Source organism: Monodelphis domestica, chromosome 3 (assembly GCF_027887165.1).
Source record: "Monodelphis domestica isolate mMonDom1 chromosome 3, mMonDom1.pri, whole genome shotgun sequence".
NCBI classification, from domain to species: domain Eukaryota; kingdom Metazoa; phylum Chordata; class Mammalia; order Didelphimorphia; family Didelphidae; genus Monodelphis; species Monodelphis domestica.
Genome location: NC_077229.1, coordinates 489,732,584 through 489,754,733, shown reverse-complemented (window position 1 = coordinate 489,754,733; position 22,150 = coordinate 489,732,584). Strand labels below are relative to the sequence as shown.

At 41.8% G+C, this 22,150-nt stretch overlaps 1 protein-coding gene across 6 annotated transcripts in view; it reads right to left on the bottom strand.

The window, feature by feature from the left end:
• Window positions 1–233: 233 nt before the first annotated feature.
• LOC103102343 (ras GTPase-activating-like protein IQGAP2) overlaps window positions 234–22,150 on the bottom strand; it is a 124,340-nt gene continuing 102,423 nt past the window's right edge. For 5 of the 6 annotated variants that reach the window (XM_056824769.1, XM_056824768.1, XM_056824771.1 and 2 more), the window contains 7 exons: window positions 18,702–18,826; window positions 17,327–17,511; window positions 15,492–15,576; window positions 15,115–15,278; window positions 14,027–14,187; window positions 2,132–2,304; window positions 235–334 (listed from right to left, as the gene is read on the bottom strand). In XM_056824769.1, coding sequence (XP_056680747.1) covers window positions 2,274–2,304; window positions 14,027–14,187; window positions 15,115–15,278; window positions 15,492–15,576; window positions 17,327–17,511; window positions 18,702–18,826 — 751 coding nt within the window. In that variant the 3' untranslated portion in view covers window positions 235–334; window positions 2,132–2,273. Of the gene's footprint in view, window positions 335–2,131; window positions 2,305–14,026; window positions 14,188–15,114; window positions 15,279–15,491; window positions 15,577–17,326; window positions 17,512–18,701; window positions 18,827–22,150 lie in introns of all 6 variants that reach the window. The other variant, XM_056824770.1, reaches the window with a different exon arrangement.

The following is a 22,150-nucleotide window of genomic DNA, read 5'->3' as shown; positions in this document are numbered from 1 at the left end:
AAAGGGGCCAAATAGTTGCGGAGCAGCTACAGTGGACAAGGTCACAGATTTCATCCCATGGGAGTTGGGGAGGTTTCAAACCATGAGAAGCCCCCGAGCCTCATGAATGGACTCGCACGAAAGTCCTCCACAAAAACAATGTCAAAAGCAGAAGGCAGAAAGAGGAAAAGGATGCCACACAACTTCAGGGGACTTGAGGGAACAAAAGTCTATCACCTCGCACTTCCTTCACAAAATGACATCACTTACTGTTGATTTTGTTGATGCTCCCTTGGATTTCAACTTGGGTCAGGAGCTCCTCCCTTGCATCTCTTTCCTCCTCAGAAAGGATATACTGAAAAAAACAACAACTTCAATGGTTGCAGCCCCAAAACAAACAGGCTTTCAAGAGTTCAGTCCTTCAGGGAATACCTTTCCCAAAGGGCCACCGATTCTCACGTCCAACATGGGCTCGACAGATACAGAATCAAAATGCATTTTGGTTCTTGTTGAACAGTGTTTGTAAAACCACATTTCTTTTCTCCTTCCATTGTTTCTCCTGTCTAGTTCTGCACGCTTCTATTTGGGATGTTGTTGCTAAAGATGCTGGACTGCTTGGCCACTCCTCCAATACAACTTGGAGAGACAGTTCTACAGAGAGCTACTTTTCTCTTGTAATCATCCTCTCAGAGCTCATAGCCTGGGCTTATTCTACAAAGCTGAGACTTTTATCACCCACATCAATCCCAACTAGAAAAATCTAATCATGGGAGGCAGGCATGATCTGGTGCTTTCGGGGGAACAGAACGAATCCTGGATGCAAGTTCTGGCCATATGGGGGAGAGGAAGGCAAGGAAGGGAACTTAAGCCTTGTCACTGAAAAACTGTTGCATGAAGCACACATTTTGATGCCTGTGATTTCATGCAGGAAGAAGTTTAAGGAGAAATATAGCGAGGATTGAGAATTTTCTCAAGGAACAACATGAGGAGCACATGGGGATTCCTTGAAAACTAGGGTTGGGCAGTGATTCTAGGTCAGTGATGGTTGAGTCTTTTGGAAACTTTTGGAAACACTTTTGGGGACTGTGAGGTGCCTTCCCCCACCCCACCTCCAGACTTGGTGCCCGGATCCCCATCCCCTGCTTTGCCCTGCCCACACTGCAACAATGTGTCACATCCCTCTCCCCAGCATTGGACAGAGGGGCTTTGGGGGGGGATGAGGGCTCCCAGCTGGCTGGAGCCTGGGCAAGCCAACTCCTGTAGCCATAGGGACCTGCCCTTGCACCCAGCTGCGTTGGGGGCTGGCTGAGTGAGGGGGCTGCTGCCTGGCCGTGGGCTGAGCAGGTGGCGCAAGCCCAGAGGGTAGTCAACTCAGAGACCCTGCTCCCCGCACTCACCATTTGGGAGTGGGGCCAGCACCCAGCCAGCCCATGCCTGGAGAAAGCTACCTCCTGAGGCCAGGGACCTTCCCCTACACCCAGTCCCGCCTGCCTATTGGGCTGCCATTCCCATGGGGTGGGAGCAGGGGCCAGAGGGAGCCTGGTTACCTTTTGGTGGCTGAGGTCACCCTCCCACACTGCCACCTGGCAGGGAAGGACAGAAGAAAGTGGAGATCTTTTCAGGGCTGTGGGCGGCCTCTGCTCTACGGGAGGGGATACACCAACACCTTCCCCAAGCCAAGCAGCCCCGAAGCCCAGACAGAGGGGGGACAAAGGGAAGGTTTACCCTGAACTCAGAGGCAGGAAAGCAACTCTGCAGAGGAACCATCCTCCACACCCACATCCAAGGAGAGGTCTCTGGGTGCCGTCTTTGGCACACGAGCCATAGGTTCACCAGCAGGCTTCTAGCTGTTGCAAAGTAAAGGACTCCCCATTCTTTCTATTGCAACCATATCTCCTAGTACTTTTCTGGTGAGCTTTGACAAAACTGCAAGTTCCTCATGCATTTGGGGGGGGTTGAATTCAAAGTCTTTTACCTCATTGTGTACTTTCAAATTCTTTGATCTGTGCTCTGGCTTGTTTCTTATTAAGAAGTAAGACTTCAAATATCTCCCTGGTAGTCACTGTTTATCAGCTAAAAACTTTGTTATATTTCCAATACTGAAGAACACCGTTAACTATATTTTACTTTTACTCATTATCTAATGAAGTACCTTCTCTTCTTTTCTCTGCTTGGCTTCCCAAAGTTCCTTTTGATAATTCGCAGCCAGGTTATCATCCACAGACGTTAAAGCAGCTTTGGGATTCTTTAGAGTTAGAAGAGTCTCTTCTGTGATGCCCTTCTTAATGGCTTCATTAATTGCAATGACTGCAGCATGCACTAAACCTGGGAGAGGAATAGAAGGCATTTGTTTTTAAAGCCACAAAAGGCAATGAGAGAAACATTGTGATGAAAAAAAGCCGGCATCCTTTTACCTTAAATGATTTCCCACATTAAACTAAAGGAGAATGACTTTGCATTCAATGTCTTGTGTGTGTGTGTGTGTGTGTGTGTTTTCAAGCTCTTATTTTCTTTTTTTTTTTTTTTAATATATTTTATTTGGTCATTTCCAAGCATTATTCGTTAAAGACATAGATCATTTTCTTTTCCTCCCCCCCACCCCCCATAGCCGACGCGTAAGTCCACTGGGCATTAGATGTTTTCTTGATTTGAACCCATTGCTTTGTTGATAGTATTTGCATTAGAGTGTTCATTTAAAGTCTATCCTCTGTCATGTCCCCTCAACCTCTGTATTCAGGCAGTTGCTTTTTCTCGGTGTTTCCACTCCCATAGTTTATCCTTTGCTTATGAATGGTGTTTTTTTTTCTCCTGGATCCCTGAAAGTTGTTCAGGGACATTACACCGCCCCTAATGGAGAAGTCCATTACGTTCGATTATACCACAGTGTATTAGTCTCTGTGTACAATGTTCTCCTGGTTCTGCTCCTCTCGCTCTGCATCACTTCCTGGAGGTTGTTCCAGTCTCCATGGAACTTCTCCACTTTATTATTCCTTTGAGCACAATAGTATTCCATCACCAACATATACCACAGTTTGTTCAGCCATTCCCCAATTGATGGGCATCCCCTCGTTTTCCAGTTTTGGGCCACCACAAAGAGTGCAGCTATGAATATTTTTGTACAAGTCTTTGTGTCCATTATCTCTTTGGGGTACAGACCCAGCAGTGCTATGGCTGGGTCAAAGGGTAGATATTCTTTTGTCGCCCTTTGGGCATAGTTCCAAATCAAGCTCTTATTTTCTACTTTAGATTTGATACTAGGTATTAGTTGCAAGGCAGAAGAGCAGTGAGTGCTAGGCAATTGTGGCAAAATGACTTGACCAGGCTCACACAGCTATGTCTCAGATCACATTTGAACTCAGCGCCTTTTCTCTGCAAGTCTTTATTATCTTCTGAGACACTTGGCTGTCCTTAACAATTTTTATTGGTGAAGAGGTTTTCAAATATAGCAACTATGTGATCAGCGTTACATAACTGAAAACTATCTGAGGCAAAAATAAACCAAAGTTTTCTGGACTGGAAACCCAGTGGTCTACGGACAATATGCCACATGGCTTTTAAAACTTTTTGTTTTTAAGAAGTGCAATAATTACAACATTTCACACTTTCCTATATCCTCTTGTTTTCTTGGGTCAGGTGATGATGAATGTAAGATATACTGAGCAGTAAAAGAATAATTTTACAATCTTATTATCCTAAAAAAAGGAAATTAAGGCTCTGCCTACTTTAACTGAGCTTAATACATGATAATTTACATAGAAACTACTTCTCAATTGCAGGATTCTTTTAGTTGAGGACAACAATTGAGAGGGAACTTAAAAATGATTGATCCTCCAAGGATATTTAGGGAGGCTACAGGAAGAAAAAAAAAGGTATAAAAGCCACATTATTTCAGAGTTGGGGGTGGGGTGGATTTTCAGCACCAATAAGGTCCCTTTCCACTCTCAATCAGAGGCTTCCATTATGTAGGAAAATGTTAGAGAAGATTTCAGCCAAGGTCTTCTGGACCAAATCCAATAGAAACAATTTCACTGCAGATAACCAAAGTTATTTATGAAGGTAAAAACGGTAAAAAACCCGTGTGGTGCCTAAAAGAGGGCATTTGGCAGGGGGATAAATTAAAAAAGAACAAAAATGAGACAACTAGTGAAATAGATTACTATTTTAATAGTTTAATATTTTAATATTGGACTCTCCATATTTTTCAACATCATATTTTAGGAAAGAAAGCTACTGAAATAGCTTTGAGTACTGTCTTGTAGCTTTTGAGTTTGAGTAATGTCTTATAGATTGGCAGCTGCCAATCATTACTTACCGTGACCAGGCAGGTCTATAATACCTAGACCATAATGTCAGACATGAGTGATCCTTGATGAGAAGATCAAGATGGTGTCTCAGGCTTCCTGCCCATCAAAAGGGGCCAAAAAGATTTGGAGCAGCTCTAGTTGACAAGGTGACAGATAGAATTCCAAGAGAGCTGGGGACATTTCAAAGCATGAGAAGCCAAACAAACCTTGAAAATCAACTCACACAGATGTCTGCCAAGAAAACAGTGTCAAGTGCATAAGACAAGAGGAGGAAAAGGATGCCACCAAATGTGTGTCACTTCAGAGATATTAAGATGAGTTGCTGCTGACAAGTCAAAGAACGGGGACTAAGACAGGGATGATAACAAAGATGAGCGGTGGGGATGGCAAATATAACAAAATAAATCTTGAAATATCCCACAGAGGACCTGAGAGCTGCAAAGTCCTGCAAAATCCTCCCTTAACAGATTAAGAAATATTTCCAATAGTCCCAATACCCTTAGTGGCATAGCTGAGACCAGAAATCCAGACTCCTGATTTTTATCCCTTTTGATCCTTGCAGGAATCTAAGAAAGTATCAGCAATTTACTTATTCAAGGAAAGGAAAAAAGGATGAATTCTGTACCTACTGGGTGACACACACTGTTAAATGCTAAATGCTTCATAAATATCATCTTCTTTGATCCTTACCACAACCCTGAGAGGCAGGTACTATTATTTCCCCCATATTGGGGTGGAGGAAACTCGACCAGAGGCTCAATCATTGGCCCAGGGTCATACATCGAGGCAGTAGCTGAGACAAGACTTGAACTCAAGCCTTCCTCACTATGGAGTCAGCACTTAAGACATTGAGCCACACATCAGATATTTCTGTAAAATTCGAGAATGTTTCCTTGGCTGATGAAATGTTTAGTCCAATATCCCGCATCCTTTACATTTCTATCACCTTCAGTGCTCTTAATGATGATCAGAGCTCTACAGTCAAGACAGTGTTAAGTTACATTCATTGCATTATAAAAAACACATTTAGAAATCATCTAGAGGGAAGTTGGTGGCTGTTGATAACTGTGTCAAATCTGGAGTTCAGAAGCCTTAGATTCAGAACTGGCCTCACATACTTTGCTAAATGAGTGACCATGAGAAAGTCATTTACCTCCATTTGCCTAGCCCTTACCTCCCTTCTGGCATGAAAACAATACTTGTATAATTCTCTTTCCATTTACTAAGACAAAATTCATGTAATAAATATTAGAATGATTTTCACCAAAAAAGGGCTAGAATTAAAAATTGAGTAAGCCATTGGGTAAAAGTCAAGCCTTCAATTAGCCAGAATACTGACATTTTCAACCATTCTACATAACCCAACTGACTGCACTTACTTTCTTCTTCTATTTGAATTTCCTCATTGACCCTATCGATTTGACTCTGCATTTCATCCCGCCTCAGGTTATCCTGTCCTTGAGATGAGGCTTCTCTTTTGATGGACATGAGCCTGCTAGCGTACCTGGGGAAGACAAAAGTCACCAAACATCCATTATCTTTAAATGTCCTTTTGAATTAACCTCTTGCCAAATTGCCTAAACAGGACAGACATTGTGAGAGCTACATATTGGAAGCAAAGCACTAAGAGAAAAGGGACGCAGCAGGGTTTGTAGCCCTTCAGTGACATTCACCATAGAAGCATGTGTAAAATGATTACATTGCTAAGGGAAAAGCCTTTTGGGGACTTGAGTGTCTTGAGGATGCCATGGCCACACCAAAAAAGAGAAAAAAAGTATAAGAGGTACCTCAGACCCTTCCTAGCTGTGTGACCCTCTGTAAATTGTAGCCCCATTGCCAAGCCCTTATTGTTCTTTTGCCCTAGAACCTACAGAAGATGAGGGATTAAAAAAAGAATAAAAGAATTTATTGCCTAAGTGAGAGCTGATAAAGGGCAGGATTTCCCTGGAGCCATATCAGTGGATGTCTAAGAGATGTTGGGAACGTAGAAAGCACAAGATTATACAACTTTAAATGAATTAACCTTGAAAGTGGTTATCACATGTCTATAAACCTTGATTAAACTGATTAAAAGTTGGGAAAGTGCTTTGTAGAAATTATTTCATTTGATCCTTACAATAGCCCTGGGAGGTATATGTTATGATGGTACCCACTTTATAGATTAGAATACTAAAGCATAGGGGAAGTGTTTTGACCAAGGTCACATAGCTAATAAGCCTGTGAGGCTGAATTGGAACTCAGGTCTGCCTGAATCTCAGTTCAATGCTTAAAATCAACTTGCCTCACTGAACTGAAACTGATTTAAATAATGATCAAGTAAATTTAGTAAAGCAATTTTGATTCAGTGTTTTGAGGGAAATGTTTAATTAAAAGGTCATGGGCAATTGCCATATTGTATGGGGTGGGGGTGGAGAGGTGAGAGAGTGCAAGACTGAAGAATGAAGGATGACCATTATGTTAGAAATCTGAGACTGAAAGGATAGTGATGACTTCAGGGGGAAAAAAAAGAGAAATTAGAGGAGTCAGTGGGATTGGAGGGTTGGGGTGGGTACAAAGTAGTTTCTTTCTCTACATGAGATGAAGATGCTTATCAGATATGAAAGTGGGGATGATAGACAGGCCTGCATTCGAAACTCATCTCTGACAAATACTATCTTTGTTACCATGGTTTCAGTCTCTGCTTGCATCTTCTTAGTGCCTCCATGGAAAGCTAAGTTTACATGATACAAGTTACAGAGAAATCTCTTGCTAGTTTCCAGCAGGGAAAAGAGTATCCTCTACACCTCTGTTACCCCCTCCCCTTTTAGCCAATGAGCTTCTCCCCAAGGAACCATTTAAGAAAATTTTCAGAACATCTATTCTCATTTCCCTTCAAGAACAGCTCCTGTCTTTTCAGATTTTTTTTATTCTCTTCATCCCCTTGACTCCCTGTTCAGTTGTGTTTGGTATACTGATATTGACCCTCCTCATTTGAATGTAAGATCCTTCAAACTAGGGGAAGTAAGGGTTTATTTATTTTTTGCTTTTATTTATAATCTCAGAAGTTTTGGGAAGTCTGGCATGTAGTAAGTGCTTAATAAATGTTCTCTCTTTTTCCCTTCTCCTCCCTTTGGCTCCCTCCCTTGATCAATTTATCCTTCCCCTTCATTCTTCCAATCTCTTTCTCATCCCTTTTTTGTCTATATCGTATATTTATCTTTGCAATTTACTAACCATTTTCCTATTTCATACTAGCATCAAGTTCAATTATTCTAAAATTAATCTTTAGAAAAATCTAATTTCCACTACCAAATTCATCTAACATATTCATTAAACTTTGACTATGTCTGATCTTATTTGATTCTTACTATAACTTTCTATGGTAGTAAATAAGGCAGGTATGATTATCTTCCTCATTTTGCAGATTAAGAAATTTAAGATTGAGGAAGGTTCAAAGACCTAGCCCAAGTCACAGCATTAGTGTTTGAACTTAGGACACCAGATCTAGCACTTTTTACCATATCATATTTTCTCTAACGGTCATTCTTTTTACTGTTTACTCTCTCTGAAATTCCTTGGCTCTCATCATACATCCTACTCAAAACAACATATGCTGAACTTGTCTAAATGCACTAATATAATGAGGGTTTGTTAAGAAAGGAAGTCTTCTGGGGGGTGACTTGCCAAAGTCACAGAAAGTTAAGGGTAGCCTTTGGAATAAAATCTAAATTTTCTGATCCTGATTTCAATATTCTTTCCAGAATAACACACTACATCCTTATGATGTCTCAAGGATTATAAGACAAGTTCTCTCGGAGATTCTCAAGTAGCAGTCTTAGTAAACAAACTATCACATTTTCTTCTAATTGTTATTTGGTCAATTTTCAAGCATCTCTGACTCTTTGTGACCCCTTTGGGGTTTTCTTGGCAATGATACTGGAGTGGTTTGCCATTTCCTTCAAGCTCACTTGATAGATCAGGAACTGAGGCAAACAGGATCAACTGGCTCTCTTGTGGTCATAACAGCTAGTAAGTATCTGAGGTCATATTTGAACTCATGAAGATAAGTCTTCCTGATTGCTAGCCCAGTGTTCTATCCACAGTCCCAACCTAGCAGCCTAGGAAAAGACATTCTAAAGAATTTTCAGTAATTCTCATCTCTTTTTGCATTTCCTCTGCCTCCTGGTATCTTCAGGTTCTTTTAACATTTAGCTGAAATCCTACCTTCTTCAGAAGGCCTTTTCAGGTCACTCAAGGTGCTAATGCCTCCCCTTCTCAGCTTCTTTTCCATCTATTCTGTATCTTTTTTGTATACACATAGGACTTTGTATGTTGTCCCTCCCCCCTTTGAAAAGCAAGCTCCTCCCGGGGAAGGATCACAATTGAGCCTTTCTTTCTATGCTCAGAACTTAGCACAGTTCCTGGTGGAGTTGTCTTTCACACCAGTGTATTTATGGTTTTATTTTCAAGTTCTGTTTATGTATGAGTTTCCTCTTATAGAAATGACCAATATGGAAGTGTGCTTTGTATGGCAATAAAAATAAAATTAAAAATATAAAAGAGCGACACAATTCCAAGTATAATAGTTAAAATTATGAGCTTGTTGTAGGTTTAATAACTTCATTACATCAAAGTAGTAATATTAGAGAGAGGGAAAGTTAGGAAAGAAGAGGGGAATTACTTAGCTTCCTACTCTACTGGCTGCCATGATGGATTGAGGCTCACCACTGACACAAGTTCCTCCAAAAAACAACAATGAGTTCTAAGGTCCTGTCAGAAGAGGGAGAACAGTCTCCTTTTCTCACCTTTTAAGCAGTTTTCTCCACCCACTACCTCTCGCACATCACATCTCAAGAAACAACCATAGTTCCTTAATTTGTCTGGAACCACCCAGGGGGGCAATGACTGTGGGATCAGTTTCCTGTCTCATTGGTTTCAACTTCCTTTCTCTGAGGGTTAGTCTATATTTAATCATCTCAGTGGTAAATGACTTCAGATCACTGATTGATGACATCAAACAAAGCAAGATAATGGGGAGAGAAATTCCCTTCCAACAATAGTACATAATACAGACCTAGTTCTCTTCCAGTTAAGATGGCGGTGTAGAAGCAGCGAAAGTTCAGACCTCGGAAACCCTTCCTTACCGATCGCAAACAGAGTGCTCCTAGGCCACCGAAATTCAAGCTGAACAACAGGATAGACCTGGGGAAACCTCCTCCTGGACCTGGATCAAAAGGTACCACACCCCAAAAGCCAGAACCCTAGATCACTCTGATCTAAGGGGTAGACAGAAAGAAGGTCCCAGGACCCATCCCCCCCAACCCAGAGTGCTAAGCCCACGGCAGCAGCAGGAACCTCAGGGCTCTGAGGACCCACCTTGAAAGCAACCTGAGCCAGTCTCTGGGCGCCCAACACAGAAGGCAGGGAAACATAGAGAGAAGGGGGGAGCCTGTAGCCCCCTGGCTGGGTCCTTCCATCTGAGTCTCAAGGGAGGTCCCAGCTTTAGGGCACTAGCTGAAACCAATCCCATCAGGAGCCCTCAGAGCTACTGAAAGGACAGAAAACTCAGGGCTGGCAAAGGGGTTGCTCCGAAGAGCTTACCTTGAAAGTAACCCGGGCCAGTTTCCGGGCATTCAACACAGACTGTGAAAGAGGAGGTTACTGCTTTTTTTTTCTTCCTTTTTTTGGCTCGGGGATCATTAGGCCCACACCACCTGAACCTAATCCCATCAGGAGCCCCTCAGAGTCCAGGCAAGCAACAACCCCTCCCCCCTTAGAGAGAAAGGTCTTCTGAAAGAACCAGCTGAACCTAATCCCATCAGGAGCCCTCAGAGCTACTGAAAGGACAGAAAACTCAGGGCTGGCAAACGGGTTGCTCCAAAGAGCAACAACCCCTCCCCCCTTAGAGAGCAGGGTCTTCTGAAAAAACAGAAACCTAGAGGCAAAGTCAAGATGGCAGCCTAGAAGGAACATAGACCTGGCAGCCTGGCGAGAGCTTTAGAGATCCTCCATATCCGCTCCAGCCGTCCAGGAAGTTTAAAACTCAGAGTAAACCCAGCCCAACTAAGCTGAACTCAATCCCATCAAAAGTCTCCAGAACACAGGGAAGCCCAGGCTCCCCATCCATCCTCATTGACTGCTGGACTCTAAGCCAATCAAAAGCCTCCAGAGGAAAGGAAAGCTCAAACCCCCAACAACCCTCCCTCAGAGACTACACCAAGAGATCCTCTGTTAAAGCTCCAAGAGGGGAGACTGATAGAAGTCCCCAAAAAACAAAAAAAAATGAGAGGAACAAGAGCACAGACAAATACAGGGAGGAAAGAAGGGGTGAATTTGAACAAACAACAGAAACAGAAGAAAGAAACTACAATAGACAGCTACTACTCACCAAATGGAACAGAGGGGGTGAGATCAGCAAACAATAAACCAGAAATCCCAGCGAATTGGATACAGGCTGTGGAAGAACTCAAAACACAACTAAGAGAGGCTGAAGACAATTGGGAAAAGAACTTAAAAATTAAGATAAGTCATCTGGAAACAGAGGCACTTGAACTAAAACAAGAAAATAGTGTCCTGAAAGCCAAAATCATCCAGCTGGAAAATGAGGCAAAGGAGATGAAAGATGAGGAAAAGGAGATGAAAGATGAGGTAAAGAGGATGAAAGACAATCTTCAAAGAAACTCAGACCAGAAGGAAAAAGACGACCAAAAAGCCAAAGATGAAATCCAATCTTTAAGAACCAGAGTAAAACGACTAGAATCAAGTGACCTCACAAGGCAGCAAGACACTATAAAACAAAACAAAAAGAATGAAAAAATTGAGGAAAATGTGAAGCATCTCATTCACAAAACAGACGATTTAGAAAATCGTTCAAGAAGAGACAATTTAAGAATAATTGGACTACCAGAAGACCACGACAAAAGAAAAAGCCTGGACATAATACTAGAGGAAATTATCCAGGAAAACTGTCCCGAGATCCTAGAACAAGAGGGGAAAGTGGAGATTGAAAGAATCCACAGATCACCCCCTGTATTTAATGCCCAACTGACAACACCAAGAAATGTTATAGCCAAATTCAAAAACAATCAGATGAAAGATATTACAAGCTGCCAAGAAGAAACCATTCAGATACCATGGAAACATGGTGAGGATAACACAGGATCTGTCTGCATCCACACTGAAGGACCAAAAGGCATGGAATATGATATTCCAGAAAGCAAGGGAACTAGGCCTACAGCCAAGAATAAAATATCCATCAAAACTGACTATATTCTTACAGGGGAAAGTATGGTCATTTAACACAACAGAAGAGTTCCAAGTATTCATAAATAAAAGACCAGACCTGAACAGAAAATTCGAAGTCCAACCACAGAACTCAAGAGAATCATCAAAAGGTAATTAAAAAAGAGGGGAAAAACAACAACAACAACAACAAAGGTTTTTTTTAAGAGACTCAATAAGTTAAAATGATATGTATCCCTATAAGAAAAGAGGTCATTGGCAACTCTTAAAAACTGTTGCTATCACCTAAGCAGCTAGAAGAACTACACTCAGAGGGAACAGTGACAAACTGTATAGGATGAAAGGACAAGACATAAATAGGTATATAGATATATGCATGCATAAATACATATACATGTGTATGTATATATATATATATGACTAAAGCTAAAAAAGAACAGAGGTTATGACTAAAAGAAATGGGAAAAGAAACAAATGGGGGTTAATTTATATGTCACAAAGAAGCTCATGGTGGGAGGGGCGAGAACATCGATACACTGGAAGGGTAAAGAGGTTGGAGATAGGAAATACTCAACTCTTACGTGCTTTGAAACTGACCCAAAGAGGGAAGAACAATCCAATCCATTGGGGAAGAGAATAGATTTGCACCCTATAGGGGAGTAGAAGGGTAAAAAACAGACTGGTGGGGAGGGAAGCAGTACAAGGGAGGGAGAGGGTGGGGGGGAAATTTTAAAAAGACTACAGGGGGAAATAAGGGAGGGAATAAGAAGGGAGGGGGTAGAAAGGGAAATACAAGGGGGACTGATTTAAAGTAAATCACTGGACTAAAAGATAGAGCTGAAGAAGAAAGGTTAGAATTAGGGAAGGATATCAAAATGCCAGGGAGTCCACAAGTGACAGTCATAACATTGAACGTGAATGGGATGAACTCACCCATAAAACATAGACGAATAGAAGAATGGATTAGAATCCAAAGCCCTACCATATGTTGTCTTCAAGAAACACACATGAGGTGGGTAGACACCCACAAGGTCAGAATTAAAGGATGGAGTAAGACCTTCTGGGCCTCAACTGAAATTATCATACAATATTTTGGATTATAACTACAAGTGTATGTGACAAATCCTTCTCCTAGACTATAAAGGCCATGATGGAAAAAATGACCTCATAACTGTAATGTTTATCTCCAAGCAAGTCACACAGCTGTGGTTCTATAGAAAGTTTCTTTCCATATTATGGCTGTGGAATTTTGAGTCAGAAGAGCTGGATTAAAAGCCTGACTCTAGAGACAACTAGGTGGCTTGGTACATTGAGAGCCAGGTTGAGAAAGGGGAGGTCTTTGATTCAAAGATAACCCCAGATACTTCCTAGGTGCCTAACCATGGACAAGATACTTCATCTCCATTCTCTAGAACTTATTGCTCTTTTCCCTCAGAACCAAAACATAATACTGATCATAAGATGTAAGATGAAGACTTTTTAAAAAATCCTTACTCTACCATTGATTACCCATGGGACCATAGACAAAGCAAATAAACCTATCTAAGCATCAGGATCCTTCTCTTTTAAAGAGGTGGCTGAGATGGCTAAATTAGCTCACCTCTAACTTATCATTCCTCTTGAAATCCTATGCTCACCTTGGGGGTGAGGGATGAGGGGGGTAAGATGGGGATTTTCACCAATCTTTAAAACTGGGAGAGGTAGGGCAATATCTCCCTCTGGTGGTCACCAACATAGATGATGAGGATCCTGTACAGCCTGACTGAAAAGTATCCTATATTTTCTCTCTCTCTCTCATTCAGGAATGTTTCTCAAACTTTTCACTTTGGTTTTGAACATCCATTCATCCTGCAGTAATGGCTCTTGTGTTTTTGCTGTCCAGGAGTGAGTTCTGGCAGCATCAAATGAGACAGCAGCTGAAGATTGGGATCTGCTCACTAGGAACCTGTTCCAGGGTGTCCCAAGGAAAAAGCAAAAGGGAAACTCTTCTTTTCAAAGTGTGCTTCTTCCCCTTTTATAGCAGGTGTTGGGACAGATGATTGGGGATGACATAGGGTGGATGAAGGTGATCAGATCTACCAGTGCAGAGAATTGCTTTAGACACTTAGAGTTCAACTTGGTCTGGCTTATGCAGGCAATAGAGAACTCAAATGCAGGTCCTGCTGACTTCTTCTTGAGCATGTTACCTGACCTCTCTTAATTGACAGAAGGTCCCAGGTAGCAACTTTACATTAAAAGATGTGAAATGTGTATGTTATGGTGGCAACTTCCCTTACATCACACACAGTTGAATGAAAACAAGTCCAACTTCTCAAAAAAGGAAATACCATAAAGACCAACTACACAAGCATTCTTAGCTCTTCATGACCAATTAGAATATGGCAGATCAGGAAGCAAAACATTTCCGAAGGGGCTTGACAGGATGGACTCCATCCTTGAGATTACAGGTCCCTGGAGCCAATGATTCCAGAATCTCATTTCTACCATTTACAAAGAGCTGAAAGGAATGAGGGATCCCTTACCGTTCCAAGTGTGCTTCATCCAGGTTATTGAAGTCAATTGAGGGATTTCTGAGACGATCCTGGGTCAACTCAAGATCCTCGGTTTCCAAGGCCTGGTTAAGCAGAGCAACGGCTGACACCTTCTCTACTGTCGTGGACAGCTCCTCGGGGGCCAAGTAGTTCTGGAACAAAACATATGTCCTTCAGGAGAATTGTCAAGCCATTATACAAAGTATCAATTCTTAAAATCCCCACGAAACACAAAAACGAAAAACCTGCTTGAAACACCTTGCTGCCAAAGGTGCCATGGTCACAATTGAAGAAAAGGAAGTCAATAGGTAGGTGGATGAGAAGAAGAACAAGGATGCATAAGAAGGAATGCCAGTGTAGTCCCTAATATTGCCAACAGCTGATAATTCGACAAGCTGACTATCAGGGCCACACGGGATGATAAGCTGGCAAGTAGCTGTGCTATTACTCCCGACAGAGTGCTTGCAGAAAGAGAAAGGCTTTTTCTTCAACCCTTACCTTCTCTTGTGACACCCATAGAGTGCTTAGGTTCCAAGGTAAAAGAATGCGAAGGCCTAGGCGACGGGGCTTCGGGACCTTCAGTAAGGTCACAGGGCCCTAACGTTTCAGGGTATCGCCCCGGGCCAGTGTTCCTCCAGCTTGCCTCACTGACTGTTCCATCTCAGTCTGTTTGGTCAATCCCTTCCCTTCTGTCTTGGAATCAATGCTCAGGAGAGCTTCCAAGGCAGAAAAGGGGTAAGTAAGGGCTAGGCCATTGGCGTGAAGCTCGCGATCAGCCAGCTACCAAAGGCAACCAGGCCACACGGGAACCGAAGTCTGCAGGACCCCCGGTCCAATGCTCCCTCCACGGGACCAGCCGTCATGGCAGTCCGGACGACGCAGTGCCTATGCTTTCTGGGGAATCACTACTTTAAGTGAAGGGCAACTAGATCCTATGGATGGCCGCAAAGTCCCAGCAGCTTTCTTCCCCTTCTGCCATGATCTCAGAGCAACACCTCATTTTCAAGTGGATTCTGCCCTTCCCAAGCAATGCTCCAGGCTCTGAGTCACTCATGCAGCCACAGACCTCCTGCACTTACCAAAGAGCTCTGTTTCTGAAGGTTGAACAGTTCTTCCTGATACAGAACAGCAGCAAAGGGATGAACGGTCGGGAGCTGGGCCTCAGGTTTCATGAGTGCCATCACGGTGTTACTGGGATGTCCTTCTCGAATCACTGCATTGATTTCATTGATAACAACGAGCCCTGGAGGAGAAGGATGTCATGACAATCATAATCTCACTTTATATAATTGTTTTTTCCCATTGAATCTCTCAGTGAAGAGACTCCAAGACGGAAGGTAAGGGTTTAAAAAAAAAAAAAGACAATTTGATAAGACATCTGTATTCACCTTTCCTCTATTTCAGGCTATCACCTAGCAAATATAAGCTACTTCCTTCACAAAATCACATGACTTACAGTTGACTTTATTGATGATTCTTTGTATTTCTACTTGTGTCAGCAGCTCCTCAAATACATCTCTTTCCTCCTTAGACGAGATAGTCTGAAAAACAATACCTTCACTGATTGCCACCAAAAACCAGATTTTTAAAAGTTAAGTCCTTAAGATAATATCTTCCTAAATGTGGCACTGATTCTCATGACAAATGTGGGCTTAATAAATATAGAATAAAAATTCATTTTTATTACTGTTGTTCAATATTTGTAAAACGACTTTTATTTTGTCCTTCAATTGTTTGTTGTGTCTTAATCTTCACGATTCTATTTGGGATGTTGTTGGCAAAGATATTGGACTGGTGTGCCACTTCCCCAACACAACTTGGAGAAAAAGCTCTCCTAGCAGGTACTTTTCTTTTGTAATCATCATCTCAGCGCTCGTAGACTGAGCTTTATTCTACAAAGCTGAAACGTTTATCACCCAGAGAAATCTATACCGAAATAAACTAACCATGGGAGGCATGAAGTTGTGAACACTACTACTTTCAGGGGTACAGAATGAATCCTGGATGAAAGTTCTGGCCATGTGGGGGTGAGGGGAAGGGAAGGAAGGGAACGTAAGCCTTGTTACTGAAAAATTGTTGCATGAAGTACACATTTTAATGCCCCCAATTTCATACAGAAGAACGATAAGGAAAAATATAGCTAGGATTCAGATTTTCTCAAGGAACAACATGAGGAACATGGGGATTCCATGAAAACTAGGATTGGGAAATGATTCTACATCAGTGAGGGTGAACATGTTGAAACTCTTTAGGGACCTGTGGGATGCCACTCTGACACCCAGACTTGGTGTCTAGATCCCCACCCCCTGCTTTGTCCTAGCTGCCCCAGGGAGCTGATTAAGTGAGGGGGCTGGTACCTGGACATGGGCTGGGACTGTGGGACAAGCCCAGAGACTAGACAACTCAAGAGATCCAGTTCCCCCCCCAACTCAGCATTTGGGGGTGGGTCCAGCACCTAGCAAGCTCTTGCCTGGAGAAAGACACCTCCTCAGGCTATGGGGACCCTCACCTGGGAAGATGGCTCAGAGACACTGTGCCCACTACTCTACATTGGCAGGTGGGGCCAGCACCCAGCCAGCCCATGCCTGGAGAAAGCTACCTCCTGAGGTCATGAGACTTTCCCCAACACCCAGTCCTGCCTGCCTATTGAGCTGTCATTCCCATGGGGTGGGAGCAGGGGGCAGAGGGAGCCTGGTTACCCTTTGGTGACTGAGGTCACCCCTCACACTGCCACCTGGCAGGGAAGGACAGAAGAAAATGGGGATCTTTTCAGGGGTGGGGCTAGCACCAGCTCTATGGGAGGGGAGACCACAACCCCTTCTTCAACCCCTGCAGCCCTGACTCCCAGACAGGGGAGGAACAAAGGGAAGGTTTACCCTGAGCTCAGGGGCAGGAAAGCAACTCTGCAGAGGACACCCTCTCCACAGAGAGGTCTCTGGGTGCCATCTTTGGCATACATGTCATATGTTCACCATCATGGTTCTAGCTCTTTCAAAGTAAAGGAGTCCCTATCCTTTCTATTGGAACCATATCTCCTAGTACTTTTTTGGTGAGCTTCAACAAAACTACAAGTTCCTCATGCATTTGGGAGGATTGGGTTTGAGTTCAAAGTACCTCATTATATGCTTTCAAATTCTTTTATCTGTGACCTGGCTTGTTTCTTATTAATAAGTAAGACTTCAAATGTCTCCCTAGTCACTTTTTTTTTTCAGCTAACAATTCTGTTATATTTCCAAAACCAAGGAACCCAGTTAACTGTGTTTTATGTTTTCTCATTCTCTAATGAAGTACCTTCTCATTTTCAATCTCTTCTTTTCTCTGCTTAGCTTCCCAAAGTTCCTTCTGATAATTCTCAGCCAGGCTATCATTGACAGAATTTAAAACAGCTTTGGGATTCTTCAGAGTTATAAGAGTCTGTTCTGAGATGCCCTTCTTAATGGCTTCATTAATTGCTATTACTGCAGCATGGACTGAACCTGAGAGAGGAAAAGAAGGAATTTTTTAAAGCAACAAAAGCCAGTAAGAGAAATGTTTTGATGATAAAAGTCTGCCATGTTTTACCTTAAATTACTGCCTGGATAAAAAAGAAAGAATGTTTTTGCTTTCCCTGTGTATGGGAATGTGTGTATTTGTGTGTGTGTGTGTGTGTGTGTGTGTGAGTGCACAGGTGTTAAGCCCTTACCTTCTGTCTTGGACCTAATTCTAAGAATCAATTCCAAGGCAGAAGAGCAATAAGGGTTAGGCAATTGTCACAAAGTGACTTGATCAAGGTCACATAGCTAAAACCTGTTCCAAGTCACATTTGAACTCAGGACCTCTTATCTCCAAGCCTTTTCTATGCACTGACACACGTAGGTGTCCTTAATGTGTTATATTGGTGAAAACATCTATAAATATTGACTATTTGCTCAGCATTACATAGCTGAAAACGATCTGAGGCCGTGGTCTATACACAAAATGCCATACGGCTTTCATGCCTGTTGGTTTTTAAGAACTACAATAATTACGACATCTCACACTTTCCTACATCCTCTTGTTTTCTTGGGTTCGGGTGATGATGAATGTAAGATATACTAAGCATTAAAGGAATCATTTACATAATTTCATGAGCCTAAAAAAAAGGAAATAAAGGCTCTGCCTACTTTAGCTGAGCTTAATACTTGATAATTCACATAGAAACTGCTTCTCAGTTCTAGGAATCTCGTAGTTGAAAACAATAATTGAGAGACCTTAAAAATGATTGATCCTCCAAGGATATTTAGGGAGATTACAGGAAAAAGAAGCTATAGAGTATTTGTCCAAGCCATTTCAATGCTTTAGGCCTGAGTTGGGGGAGGGCTGGAATTTCTTGACCAATAAGGTCCCTTTCCACTCTCAATCAGAGCCTGCCTTTATGCAGGAAAATGTTAGATTAGATTTTAGCTCAGGTCTTCTTGCCCAAATCAAATACTGAGCTCTCTATACAATATAAGCAATTTCATAGCAGATTCCCAAGTTTCCTTATAAATGGGAAAATGATAAAATATCCCTGTGGTGCCTAAAAGGGAGAAATTTTTTGGACAAATTAAAAAAATAACAAAAATAAGACAACTGATTAATCAGTACAAAAATATCCAGAATACTAACATTCTCAACCTTTCTGGAAAACCAAACTCTTTGCACTTACGTGCTTTTTCTTCTCGAATTTCCACATTGATTACATCAATGTGATTTTGTATTTCATTCCAGCCCAATTTATCTTGTCCTCGAGATGAGGCTTCTCTTTTGATGGACATGAACCTGCTAGCATACCTGGGAAAGACAAAAGTCATGAAACATCCATTAACTTTAATTTTCCTTTTGAGTTGACTTCTTACCAAATTGACTAAACAGGACAGACACTGGGAGAGCTACATATTGTAAGCAAAGTGCTATGAGAGGAGGCAGCAGGGTTTGAAGCCCTTCAATGACATTCACCATAGAAGCATGTGTAAGTTTAGCCCAGTGCAGTTCCAAATTCTTCACAGTTTGAGAAACCTTTTCATATATATCCTCTCCTGTAGTTGTTCCTTTGATGATTTGCAGTGTAGCAAGCTCTTCTGTGACTTCAAAATTGTCATTTGTCCCACAAATAAAAATTAGAAGTTGTGCAGAATCAAAAACATCATTGCTTTGGCCGAGTGCCAAGGAAAAATACGAAAGTTTTCTTGTCGAGTTTTTGCAAATGCTGATGCAAATTGTCTCATCCCATTTCTTCAGTCCTTCGTGTAATTGTAAATCCCAAAAGACTAACTGTACTAAATAAGTCTGCCTTTTCTGGACACATCTCTTTGGCAACATAAAGAAGGCACTGTTTAACAAATTCTCCCTCTATGAATGGTCTGCTAGTGCATACTATTAGCTTGGCAACTTGAAAACTTGCTCACAGTGATGAAATATTTAACTGCTTCTGCTTCACAAAAGTTGTCAATGTGTTTTTCAGTTTTAATATTTTATCTTTTCTCACATCTCCAAAAAAAATTCATATTTGTCTTTATGTTGAGTTTGATAGTGTTGACGCAAATTGTATTCTTTAAACACAGACATTATATTCTGGCATATCAAACACACAGCTCTTTCCTTGTGTAAAAAATAGACTTGAATACAGGACTACAATCCCCACAAGCCTTTGCTCCACTTCCCCAAAATGCTTTGTAATCTCACAGGAATTCTGAGGTGGGCCAAGATAGAGGAAGGATTTAAGCTGGTAGCAAAGGTTTTTGGGTCTCTTTTGGACTTCCATTTTGGAGCAGAGGCGTCTCTTCCATGATGTGAGGTTATTTTGTCTAGGCCTCTGGCCTAGGCACATGTTTCCTACTTGTATATTCTTTAATCCTTAATCCTTAATAAACCTCTAAAAAATATAATACTCCTTGCAGAGAGAAACTAATTTCTACCTGCCTCAGTCTCCCCTAAATTTTAACTGTTACAGTTTTTGGCGACCACTAGATTGGATGAGAACTTCTCAAATTTTTTAGTCTAGATAATGATTTTTTTTAAAGCCATGTTTCTCCAAGATGCTTTTTTAGAAAAACCATCTTGATCAGCTCCTGCCTGCGGCCCTCTCCGGCTCCTGCTTCTGCTCCTGGCCTCTCACCTGGTGCTAAAGCTCCTGGCCCTGCTTGTCTGCGCTCCGGCTCCCAGCCCTGCCCACTCTGGTGGTCTGTCTCTTGCCCATTAGGTTTTTTTTACCCTCGCAAAGCTGCTGCTCATTCCAGCCATTAGCTCCCAGCCCTGCCTGCCTGTTTGCCACCCACCTGGCCTCTGCCTGTCTGCCTGCCGCCGCCATCAGACTGGTGAAGTGGATGGCCACTTCTCCCTGACTGCAGACCTCCCACCCCGGCTGCCCATTCTAGCTCCCGGCCCTGCTTGCTTGCCTGGCCTACCCCGGTGCACCCAATCCTTGTTCAACCCAGATCCTGGGCTGGTAACAAAAAGGGGGGTATTGGCTCCACGTGGGCGTCCTGGGCTCCATGTGGACTGGGGCAGGAGGAGGTATCAGAGCAGGGGAAAGAGAAAAGGGAAAGGAGAAGAAACAGACTTTTTCAAACAGAAACTTTAAAAAAAATGGGCTGTTTAAAAGGATACCTTTTGACTGTTCTGGTAATTTCATTGATTCCACCTGTGTGCCAGAAGAAAGATTCAGCCCAAAGATTCAACTTTGGGGAGGCAAATGGGTGGCTCAGCAAACTGAGAGCCAGGCCTACAGACATGTGGTCCTGGGTTAAAATCTGGCCTCAAATACTCCCCAGCTGTGGGGCACTGGATGGCTCCCTTAAACTCCATTGCTTAGCCCTTACCACTCTGCTTCGGGCAATAGACATTTAAATGGATAAGAACCCAAGGAACTTTAAAGACTGGAGGCTATATTTTAAGGCATTTCAGACTCCAATGGTTTATAAAAATCTCTGACTCTATTGTATTTTTCCTGATTGTTTTTTTGAAGGTTTAACTTTGTGATTTCAAGTTCATATATTACTGGATTGAATATTATGTTATGAAGGTTGATTAAATTTATTTTTAATGTACTGAGTTTTTAAATTCTGTTGTTTTTCCCCTATAACTGTGCTGAACAAATATTATTGTAATTAAGCCCATATGAAAAAAAACAGCCTTTCTATTTTGACTTCGTAAATTATCACATAGATGGACTTCAGGACTGGTTATAATTGTGTAAAAACCTTTGGAAAAATTAATGTGCTAAACATCTCAAATGATTTTAAGGGTTTTTTTAAATATGATTTTTGGAAACTTTTTTTAAACAATCTCTGGTTATTTTTGCCTGCCCCTACCACGAGGTAAGGCCCATTACAGTAGCTGAAGTGAAATTTATTTATAACTCCCAACTTTCCCATATTTCTAAATTTGTGAATGGAAGTTGGGCCAGTTAATCTCAGGGCATTTGTATCCCTATAAGCCTCCAAAAAAAGGAGCACCCCTTTATTTATACTGTTCAGCTCACTACTTTACTTGCACAAGAATGATATATAGATTTCTTGATTATGTTCTTAACCCAAGATGTTTTAAAAAATATGATTATAAGCTACATTTTTGATTTTTTAAAGCTCTTTTATTATATTTTTCATGCATGTGCAATATACTTTTTCAGGGTTTTTTTTTTAATTTTTTCTCTCCTATTTTATATTTCAAGCACATGTCACCAGCATTAAGATTTTCTTTAACCTTTTGATTTTCAGCACTACAAGTTTAAGATACATTCGCTAATGCAGGCCCAAAAAGGCTTGCGACTATAAAAATGATGCCACTAATTATTTAAATAAATTATGGGACTTTGCTTAATGATTCTGTCTGATTCCAGGACAAGATATACACAAAAGACCCATTGCACCGAGCCAAAGAAAAGCCAATTCAGGATGGACTGATGCACTTCTAGGCCAATACAAAGGTCTTGAACCTAGTGTTAAGACTCGAGGTTACTGTGTTTATCATTGCTAGACATAGGCTTTCCTTGTGTCCACACTCACTCTGAAGATACTCACAGAGGAGTATCCCCAAACTTGGCTCCTACTTGGATTCTATAATCTGGTCCCCTTTTCTGCCTCTCATAGTGTGGCAACTTTCTGTAGTCCTGGCTAT